General features: G+C 35.8%; 1 protein-coding gene across 1 annotated transcript in view; it reads left to right on the forward strand.

Annotated features, from left to right (window-relative positions):
* The window catches only part of LOC124531350 (protein Wnt-10a), a 43363-nt gene extending 31602 nt beyond the window's left edge, over window positions 1–11761 (forward strand). The window contains exons 4-6 of the mRNA XM_047105886.1: window positions 9878–10009; window positions 10943–11064; window positions 11355–11761. Of these exons, the coding sequence (XP_046961842.1) occupies window positions 9878–10009; window positions 10943–11064; window positions 11355–11589 (489 nt within the window). The 3' untranslated portion in view covers window positions 11590–11761. The remainder of the gene's footprint in view (window positions 1–9877; window positions 10010–10942; window positions 11065–11354) is intronic.
* The last annotated feature ends 573 nt before the right edge of the window (window positions 11762–12334 follow it).

Here is a 12334-nt window from a genome sequence, read left to right on the forward strand (position 1 = left end):
AGAATGTTGTATTGCTTATCACTACATACTATAAAACAAAACGGCCGCGTCTGTCTGTCTGTAAATTCTCGATAAATTCCAAAACTACTGGATGGATTTTCATGCGATTCTCATGAATAGACAGAGTAATTCATAAGGAAGGTTTAAGTATATAAATTATTAACGTTTTGTGTAAATAAGTAGAAATAGAAAGACAATTGTTAAAAATGTTGGAAAAATCAAGCCGCTAAGGAGTTTTCATGGAAAACATTGTCTAATTCCTTTGAGATATAATAAAACATAGTATGGGGAGCATATTATTTTTTTATAGATCTACGTTACTTGAATAAAAGAAACGATGAACAGATTCAGATTGTAAGTATAAATAGATAAAGTGGTATCTTTAAAAAAGTTAAAAAAAAATAACAAAAAGTATTTGAAAAAAAGTAAAAAAACAAAAAAGTCTTATGTCCATCCGTGTGAAGGCGGGACGGGCGGCTATTACAAATTCGAAATTAATTTGTGTTGTTAGTTGTAATTTCGAAACTGTAGACTTTAGTCTTCTTAATTAAGATGTATTAAAATACAATTGCAATAAAAACTGCATTAAAGTATAATACTCAAAGCGACGCTAAATTTTAGAAGCTATACGCTATAAGTGAAAAATCATTTCACCCAGCAATATCATCACAAAACAAAACAGAATCATCATTTAAATTATCAAAATGTTCAGCAAAACTTCGGTGGTTCGGAGAGCTGAGATGGCCCAGTGGTTAGAACGCGTGCATCTTAACCGATGATTGCGCATTCAAATCCAGGCAAGCACCACTATATATATGTGCTTAATTTGTGTTTATAAATCATCTCGTGCTCGGCGTGAAGGAAAACATCGTGAGGAATGGAGGAACCTGCATGTATCTAATTTCATCGAAATTCTGCCACATGTGCATTCCACCAACCCGCATTGGAACAGCGTGGTATGTTCCAAACCCTCTCCTTAATAGAAGAGGAGGCCTTATCCCAGCAGTGGGAAATTCACAGGCTGTTACTTTACTTTGTTACGGCAAAACTTATATACTTCAGTACATTATTTAATACAAATATATATTAAGTATGTATTTACGTAAATCTATATAAACATTGGGCTTACCATCTCTAATTGCATCGTAATCTGGTAATAATAAAGTTAAACGTGACCCTACCACTTACCCGGTGGTCCCCGACCCCACTCGAACGTTCCATCGGCATTTTAGATTTCGTATTGTGGCCACATAATTAACAGCATCCCAGAGATCTGTTAGACACGCTCGGTTATAATAACCCCTGATGATATTTTTATTAATGTCAAAATAAAATCGGCCGCATTTACACCGTTGCGTAACATTCACTTAATCTTGTGAACGAACATTTAAGTATAGATTAGTTATGTTTTCATGTTCTAATTGTTTTTAATGTTTTATAATTAGAGTTATAGTCATGTTCTTTAATCTTAACTATCTATTAAATTTACGGATTTTTTTATTACATGACATGTTTGTAAGATTAAAATGTCGATCATTTTTTTCATTTTTTATGTTGTCTGTACTCAATATTTAATAATTTACTTAATTTTATAATCAGGCTCTTATAATCCAAAACGTGGTTAATACATTGATATAATCTTCGACTAACAAATATTATTAAAATTATATTAATCAGTGTTATGACTAATATAAATGACTATGAGTATATAAAGTACCCAACAGATAATTTCACAGGTATGCTTTATACATATTTATTAATTAACAACTGCAGTCTTTTCAATGCTGAGATGTGCGTAGTCACTTTCCGTCTCATCCTACCACAAAATAAAAATATATGTACATGTTGATTCTTAAATTTTTAATTAAGCGATACACACAATCAATTTCAAATAAAATTCAATCCAACTATTTCACACTTATATTAAAAACGCTTCAAATTTAACAGCCTTCATTACAAGAACTTGTGTCGGAATCAATGTTGACCGAAACCATCGAAATATTATGAACTGTAACATAATACTTACAATTTAACGCATTGTTTTACGGATATTATCTTGGATAAATTAGCGAAATTTAGTTAAATAATATGTTAGTAACATGCTACATAACCTAAATCGGATTTACAAATATAAACTAAAATAGTAAAGGAGTTCGTATCAATTCAATTACCTACTAGATTTTATGTGTAACGAACAAAACATAATATAATATTAAAATGTTTTTATAACTTACGATAGAGTAACGGTGTGATGTGACCCCATTGTCTCCCTGCAGCGGGCCTATAAAAGATCTCGCATCAACCCACACTAGAAATTAGGTACCACATTAGAGAGCCGAGGTGATAATTATGTTACAAAAAATCGATCCGACGACGACGTATTGTTCATTTTTCGAAGATCTTCGTATTGATTTTCCCTTTTAATTTTAACTTCTTCATTGAAATGTATTTTGTAATCGCTGATATGTTAACTATTGGTAGTTCAGGTCGGGATTACAATAATAACTAATTATTATTTACTAATATTAAAAAGTGGAAAGAAATAGGTAATTAAGTTTAATATGGAAATAAAAATCTAAATATTAACGAAAAAATCGGCATCAAAATTTCAGCTTACATTTGAAGATTAAATCTTGCAAATTATTTAATTAGCATTGCAGTTTAACTAATTAAATTTATGGTAAAATGTTCGAAATGCTTAGAGGTGTTTCTAATCTAGGGATACTTTAGTCCTCAATCCCTGACAAAGAAATCTGGTTTCAAATACTGCACCCATTCTCAATGGAGATCAGCCAAGTCGCGACACATTATGGTGCAAATGCGTGAGAAAAACACAGATGTACTCTTTATTCTATCAGTCGCAAAATTGGATTGGAGGGAAAGTCAGCAATGACCAAGAAGAGTTCGGTTAACGGACCACCAGATTCAGGTGCTTCTCATGGCTCGAAATTGTACAAATTGCAAATTTGTAAACTAACCCTTATTGTATCAGTATAGTGATTAGCTCCAAATCTTCTCAAAGGGAGTGCAGGTATAACTGTGGGACATTTTTGCCTTTAGTTATATTTTTTACAATAAAGCATTAAATAAATAAATAAACTAACATGAATTGATTCGATTAAAACGTGTGTGACATAACAGTTAATGAATTTACTTTATTTAAAACATACAATCATCCCCCGCAATCGCGACCTCGGAATATTTTTCTAAGTCTTCGGTAATGCGATATAGGTGACAATTATATGTTTACGGTTTTGCGTGGCGATACAAACCTTTACGTAATATACAATGTCGTATTAAATGTAAAACATAGTATTTTTAGTTTTTTAAATCAAGTTCGATTTTAAAGGACTTTAGTGAAATTAGCAATGGAAATATAATATAGGGAAAGATATCTCCCAAGTGTATCGAAGCGGGAAGCGTTCAATACTAATATTACAAATGCGAAAGTCTGTCTGTTACCTTTCAAATCAATAGACCGAATTTGATGAAATTCGGTACAATTTGAACTCCAAAGAACGACATAGGCTACTTTTTTGCCTAACACATGACAACTAAACCCGTAAAACGAGTAAAGCCACAGGCTGCAACCAGTTCTGAATAAAATATTTCAATGATATAGAACAAAAATTTATCGACGTAGTTACGAGAACGTCGTGTGCGATTTCACCAATAGCTAAGTCTCGTCGGATTAGCTACGGCCATCTTAAACCGATTAGCGTTAGTCACTCACTAATCGTCCCACAGATTAACCTCTGATTCACGTCGAACTACTTCACTTAAATAAACGATAACGCGAGTGCAAGTTTTAATTCAGCTACTATTTTTTTTTTATTTAGATAAAACTGGCCAGTACTTAGCTTATCGTGGACCCACGTGATGTATGCACGATGCTTTTGTTTTGCTTATAATATTGGTTTCAATCATTAAAAAAATTAATTTACTTCTATTATTTCATTACCCATTTATATTCATTCCTTTTTTTAATTAATTAATTTAGACTTTAAAAACATCGATTATTATATATTTTAATCGTTAATATACGAGCGTGAAATTTTGTATGGCAACACTTGACGAAAATACTTGATAATTTTTTTTGTGGTTGGCTGACGAATGTAGTACCTCTTGATGGTAAGTGGTCACTTACGCCTATAGACTGTCACTGTCACATAAACCAGTTCTTGCATCGATGCGATTTCAACCATTGGAGTCATTATTTAGGCCCTCATTGTAATTACACTGGCTTACCCAAGTTCAAACCGGAACGTAGCAAAACAAAGTATTAGTGAAACCCACGCAAGCGAGGGGAAAAGTACACTAATAATGACAAATGTTTATTTGATAAAAATAATTCAATTTTTTTATTTAATACAATGATTATTTCAGTATGTACTCATAAGTATATTAAAAGACGTCTACGTTGCTTATCAAAAACTTTAGCCTATAATTCTTATTTTTTAATTAACAGGACAAAAAATTATACAAGAATGTTGTATTATATTGACATCAGCTTGAAAGGCCAGGAGGGCTTTCACCAGAAGAAGGGCCGTCACCAGAACTCATTTTATTTAGAGCGGGTAGATGGGCGTGGTAAAATAAACGATCCAGTCCAAAATGTTAATTACAATTTAATAATCACTGTAGTCACAGGAATAGTTCAAATACACAGCACTTTCACATAAAAATCAACTAAAATAGTTTAAACAAAACGGCAATATGGCGGCAATCACAGCGATTCGTCATAAGTGTGGTAAACGGGCGCCGTCTCGTTTTTAAGATGGCTGCTCGCCTCCAACGACAATGACGCTTCGCTAGGTTGACAGCTTGTCAACCTGATATAGGACGGAAACGCCGTCACGGCCAGACTGACATTCGACCGTCCACGGGCGTTTAATCTGAAACAAATTAAGTTAACTGCGTAATCTGCTCGTTCATCCTGACTTAATGCTATTTATCAACTACTCAGCACCACAGATAGACCAATCGTTTGAAAATATGAACCTAAATTTTAATGTTCTATCTAAAATATGTCTCTGACACCACACTTCACATATTTAAACATGACAGGTCTACCTCATCCAAGATATGACCTGGACGACATCTTTCGTCTTTACGAATAGCCAGACAAGCCAATCCTTGACAGGATATGACTCGGACGACACCTTTCGTCTTTACGAATAACCAGACAAGCCAATCCTTGGCAGAATTTGGCCCGGACGACGCTTTTCGTCTCACTTATAACTAGCAATCATCCAGGACAAGCCAGCCCAGTCAGCGTAATGGACCCGACTCGGACGACAATTTTCGTCAGATGATGCTAGGTTCATCACATGACAAGCTGACCCTCTGCATGGGTGAGGCTCGGACGACAAATTTCGTCTACTCTCTGGGACTAAGAAGTTCATCATCTAATCAAACAAATTTCTAAATACTCAAAATATTCACGACGTACATTACACATTCAACACCTGGCAGTAAGTATAGTATGTAGACAAATACCTACCTATGATGGTGAATTGTCTTGTTTCAATGTATTTTAACTTCGTTAATAACGTCCCACGTTTCGGGGTCTGAATGAGCACTCACTGTGTCTGAGTTGGCTGACATAGTACGTGAGTCCGCGGAAGCGGTATCCGAGCATACGGTCAAGGTGTCTAGACGGTCTAATGACTCGTTCTCATTATTAAAGCCTAATATATTGTCTTCATTATCCGACGCCGTCTCGGCCTCATCCTCATTCAAAAGACTAGTCGCGATTTCTAGTGATCCGATATGTCCCTGGGGCACTGCGCGCAAATTCTCGTGAAAGTATTTAAGAACTAGATTGGAACTACCTGCTATGCTTTTAAGTTCGTAACGATCATTATTTAAAACTTCTGTAATTACGAAAGGACCTCTGAATTTCCTATCCAATTTAGTTTTATTGCGTTCGTTGTTTTTAATGAACACGTAATCACCTTTAGAAAATGGTTTAATTTTTGCGCGACCGTGGTTAAATCTAACAGTTTCAGATTCAGCAGCTTTCTGAATATTTATCGAAGCATCCTCCCTAATCAAATCGACATCCAAGCGAACCGCATTATTGTTATCGATACAGTATTAGAGTTTAACTCCCTATAATCTACACAAAGCCTAAACGAATTGTCCTTCTTTTTAACGAGGACAATCGGGCTTGCAAAAGGAGAGGAACTCTCTTGGATAACTCCAGCATCTAACAATTTTTTGACTTATTCCTTAATTATTTGTTTCTCTATAGGTGCGCGTTTGTTAGGACGTCTATACACTACTTTTTGAGGGTCTACCAAAATTATCTCAAATACTCCTGTCTTAACTGGTTTAGTCGGTGTACCTTCGATAAAATTATCAGAATATTTTCTTAAAATTGAAATCAACATATCCTTATTACATCCTTGTAAATCTGTATTAATTTGATATAAATCTAAAGGATCCGATTTATTACAAAAATTTGATTGTTCTTTGGCATATATAACAAGATTATCACTGTCAATTTTAACACATAACCCTAAATCAAAAATATATCTGCCAATTATAATAGGATTTGATATGTTGCAATCTGGTACTACGTGAAAGAGCACCGATTTCAACCTCACTTAGAATTTGTGTAGTACATAGCAGATCATTACCACCGATACCACGGTAAGATAAACAACGTCTTTACGCGCAGTACCCAAAAGTTTATTGCAATAACTTTCTTTTAAAAGCGAACAAGATGATCCACTATCAAATAAAAAAGGGACAGACTCACCGGATGATGTTTTCAAAGTCCCCCTGGAGGGACGGTGCTCACAATGTTGGACCTCTTTGACCGCAGTCTTGCTTCCATTCTTCTTGTCAGGACAGTTAGTTGTCACGTGTCCTTTTTTTCCACAAGTGTAGCAAGACACGGAAGTTGTTTTCCAATGTTTGTGACGAGCTCGGTACCTCTTGAGATGCAGATCCGAAGTTGTCACGACGTTTTCGACAGTCTGCGAAGCGATGTCCTCTTATTCCACAGAAGCTGCATCTGCCTGAGAATCTTTCAACTGACCGGAAACACTTGATCTCAGGCTTACTGGTATCTTCACCACCATCCGATTGGCGTTTTAAGGACACACCTCCGAGTACTCGAAATAGTTGAGTGCGAGTCGTAATATTGTGAGCATTTAATTCGCGACGTATAAGTCCATCCTTTTTTACACTGATATCACAAATCCAGTAACTACTTCTTCAGGCATCGTGCACTTCGGAATCCGTTCAATCAAGCTCCACAGACGTAGTGCAGATTCGGAAGCTGTTTCTTTGGCAGCGATTTGAAATCGTAATTTGTCGTCGAAGTAATCCTGCGGCAACTTTGGTTTTGAAAATTTCGCCAGTAGACATTGCTTGACCACGGTCCAGGTAATTTCGTTTATATTCACTTTAGTAATGCAGGCTGCAGCTCGTCCTTTCAAGGCGCTGGTAAGGGCCATGAGCAAGTCTATTCCGTTTAAATTTTTCTTAAGAACGATAGCTTTGGTTATATTGCACCAAGCCTTAACGTCAGATTCTTCGTCGTCTGGATTAAAAGGTAGCAATTGCGTAGAATGAGTAGTGTTAGCAGTTGGTGTTTGCTGACTTGCAAGAACCCGAGATAACAACGCCTCCATAGTGCTTAGTAACTTTTCGGCATCCGATTTTGTCCGTTGACACTCAACTTGAGCACCATCGAATCCCACTTCTGATGAAAGGCCAGGAGGGCTTTCACCAGAAGAAGGGCCGTCACCAGAACTCATTTTATTTAGAGCGGGTAGATGGGCGTGGTAAAATAAACGATCCAGTCCAAAATGTTAATTACAATTTAATAATCACTGTAGTCACAGGAATAGTTCAAATACACAGCACTTTCACATAAAAATCAACTAAAATAGTTTAAACAAAACGGCAATATGGCGGCAATCACAGCGATTCGTCATAAGTGTGGTAAACGGGCGCCGTCTCGTTTTTAAGATGGCTGCTCGCCTCCAACGACAATGACGCTTCGCTAGGTTGACAGCTTGTCAACCTGATATAGGACGGAAACGCCGTCAAGCTAATATGAAATCACTTATAAGCTGAAATTGATAAATCCCGTTGTTCGACAAATAACATTTTATCTTTCAGTTTTTAATCCAGAGTAACTCTCTTTTTCAATGAGTCTCTTAGTTTTATTTAAAAAAATTGTTTCTTTTTCACAACAACCCGTACACTTAAAATCTTAGTCCCCAAGATTTGTGGAGCAATAATGATGCAAAGAATGGCTAATATTTTTTACACTGCCATTGTCTGAGAGCGATAGTGAACACTTATCACCATTCTCTTCCTACCACCGCCTACCTATATATATATATATATACATAAAACTATATTTATTTACTAACAATAAATAACAATCCAAATAAAATATATGTAATCTTACTTTAAGTAACGACAACTCACGCATGTCTTAAAGATTTAAATAATGATAAATTTATGATAATACTAACCTCCAGACAAAGTCACCTCTAGGTATTATGTTATTTATAAACTCACATAACACAAAATTACATACTAGAGAACGTATTTTAATTAGGGCTATTGTACGTAATGATACGTTAGCCTCAATCTGTCATTATTTGTCTAGTTTTTGCTACCGAGGTGCTCACCCAGTTTTTAATGACATCATATTTAGTCTGCCGCCTTAAAGCAACACGAGTTAATGCGTTAATACGTCCATTAACGAGATGTAAACAAATATTTTACCTTTAAATCTTTTAATAGTCGCATTTAAAGCGATGAAACTTCGTCGTAAACAACACGCTTTATATACTTATAAAAATGTTCCAGTTTTTCTCACAATATACTTTTAATTTAATTAGTTACTCGACTTGAGAGTGGACAAATAATTCCAAAACATAAAACAGGATTAAGTTTATAAGTCTACCACCCACAGTCGACAAAGCAATTTATTATGTAAGAAAAACGTATTGGTTTCTCAAGCGTTTATTTGAGGTTCAATTTAATTTAGATAGTCGCTTGAAATGATCCTAAAGTGTTGTAGATAGCGCCACTATTAAGCTATTGAGGCGGCGCGCGGCCCGGACCGATGCCGCTCCGGGCCCCATATTAGCCCGCCGTATTTCACGAACCGCCCGCCGAGGTGAGAACATAATAAGCGGTTCGGGGCCATTTTTAATATTCCGGCTTCATTACGACGTATTACAGACGTCTTGGGTGGCGAATTCTATCGCGGGCGCTCTTAATACCACGTTATTAAGGCCTGCAGGATCGAAAGGCGGTCCGGCACACCGATTTATTTGAATTTTTGCTCCGACTCAATTTGGGAAATTGTTCGCCGGCGGCAATCGCGAAATTAAGACGTCAGAGTGATTGCAGTGAGGCGTTTAATTATGTAAATGTTATGAACTAGAGGTGGGTGGCTCGATCGCGTAATTGTGCCAAATATGCGATCACGTATCGGGATTACTCGAATTCATCATTTTTGTTAGCTGTCGCTGTAGAAATTAATGATCTCGTCCCACGGGCAAGGGATTTACATTACGCTAATATTGGTAATATAACGCCAGTAAAGATTCCAGTAGGCATTCTCTTTCCTATATCTCTAACAATCATTGTCATATTTCCACCTGTATACACAGAAACTTTAATAAATTAAAAACTAACTGAATCAGTTCTTAAATTTACCACTTTCAAAGATACAGAATACAGAACATACAGAATTTATTTTACCATCTTTCATGATAGGAATACTTAAAAATATAATAAGTTCTAAATACATTGTGCAATGAAGTATGTAATTGTATTACCGTTTGGGAATAAGTATAATATTTCATTTCTATTAATTAACAACTATTCTTTTTAGATATTAGCCTCGCACATGGAGGTACGCTGTAAATGTCACGGTCTATCCGGGAGCTGTCAATTGCGGACGTGCTGGCGGGCCGCACCAGATTTCAGGGTTGTGGCTTCGAGCATCAAACGACAGTACCGAAAGGTATTATGTTATTTCATTTAAGAAACGAAGGCTTTTTTATGGTATAGGTTGGCGGATATGGCGAGCATATGGGCCACCTGATGGTAAGTGGTCACCATCACCCATAAACAATGATGCTGTAAGAAATATTAACTATTCCTTACATCGTCAATGTGCTACCAACCTTGGGAACTAAGATGTTATGTCCCTTGTGCCTGTAGTTACACTGGCTCACTCACCCTTCAAACCGGAACACAACAATACTGAGTACTGTTATTTGGTGGTAGAATATCTGATGAGTGGGTGGTACCTACCCAGACGGGCTTGCACAAAGCCCTACCACCAAGTAAACGGACTGGTAACTAGGCCATACAGTTCCTGGTGGTCATCGTTTCAAAAACTAGGAAGTATAAAACATTGCTTTCACTGTAAAAATACAATTTCCAAATGTAGAATGTTATATTTCTTGTGCTAATATTTCCAATAGCTTACCACACTTCGAAACATACTAAAACATAACAAAACATTAGCATTGGATAACTGATTAGTCGATAGTTACTGGTATCTATCCAGTTAAACTTTCTAAAGCCCTTATGATCAGTAGTAATTTTGACCTTTTAATAAATCAATATATGTGCTTACAAAATTAATCATAATGCGGGTGGATATCTTCCTTCGCTGCTGACCACAACATAAAATCTGAGTGAAAAAAAGCACATGAATTCATAGAAGATTACTCCGAGTTTGACTCTGAACACATCGCTTAATGTTCCCTCCCATTACAAAGTGTAATATTAAATACAATTAATATACAAATTACATTTATATATTATATTATGGTATATTCTTATAGAATATAGAAATAAAATTTAAGACTTTAATTTTTTAGGTGTACTGTAATTCATAACACTGTGAATGTTTAACTGACTAATCTGTTTTTTTATATTATGATAGGCACTTATCGTGGCTCAAGAGGAATTGAATAACGATCCGTCAATACTCCGAGGTAGACCACGAGGTAGAAGGCGAAGTCGAGCAAGACCAGCTCCGAAGACGAGTTTGTTGTTCTTAGAAAAGTAAGTGTTACTTAACAAACACATATAAAGATATTGTTTCCATTCGTTGATTTATTTAGAACATCCAACAGACAAGATGCACAGGGAAACACTAATAATATAAAAAGATGATCGAAAATACTTATGATACAAATAGTAGTTACCAAAAGTACCCAAAATTTCAACAAAACAGCAATGGTTCAGCTTTAGTTATTTTGGGGCATGTTCAGTGTATTTAGAATTTAACAAAATTAGCAGCATTTTCCATGAAAAGACCACTTCTTAATAATAAAATACGTTTCTGTCCGTAGATCTCCTAGTTTTTGCGAAGTCGACCCCAAAATGGACTCTGCTGGAACATCAGGACGCGTATGCCGTATTGGCAGAACGTCCCGGACAGGTTCCTGTGACCTACTCTGCTGCGGGAGAGGACACGCACTCATCAGAAAGTCCAGCATCAAACCGTGCAACTGCACCTTCCACTGGTGCTGCAGAGTCGACTGTCAGAAATGCCAGGACGATAAATGGGTTGCCATATGCAAATAAATAACCTAATATTTAATAAAATATTCATGATATTTTAATTAAAAATCAATAATAATGAATTCGTAAATAAATAACGAAATATAATATAATCATTCATGATTCGATAATAATCTTTTATTAATGACATACGGCGTGGGATTATTATATTTGAATTTAGAAACGAACTCTTTTCATAATCTGTAATTATCTTCAGCTGGTTGTGTTAGAAAGTCACTTAATTTGTAACTCAACCATGCATGTTACGTATTGAATGCGACATGAGATGGCGTATTAGAATGTATTATCCTGTGTGGCATTACATAATCTAATTATAAACACGCACATCACTGGCAATACAATATATTCAGTGTGATAGAGACCATGCATGTACCGAACGGCTAAATTAAAAAAAAAACACATATGTAACAAAACATACGTAACTGGATAAAATACTATTATTTTAATTGAAAGTAATTGAAAAATTAACGTTGTAATATTTCTTTTATATTGTATGGCTGTTCTATATGGATCAGAGTATTGAGCTACAAAAGGGATGACTGAAAGACAATTGCATGTTGCGGAGATGAGAATGCTGAGAGGAATATGTGGTGTTACGTGAATGGATAGAGTAAGGAATGAGTACATAAGAGGAAGTTTGAAAGTGACACCGATAGCCGAGAAGTTGTGTGGAAGGCGGCTATCATGGTATGGGCATGTAATGTGGAGGAATGTGGAACATATTTTGAGGAAAGCCTTGAGCATGAAT

This window comes from Vanessa cardui, chromosome 7, assembly GCF_905220365.1.
Source record: "Vanessa cardui chromosome 7, ilVanCard2.1, whole genome shotgun sequence".
NCBI classification, from domain to species: domain Eukaryota; kingdom Metazoa; phylum Arthropoda; class Insecta; order Lepidoptera; family Nymphalidae; genus Vanessa; species Vanessa cardui.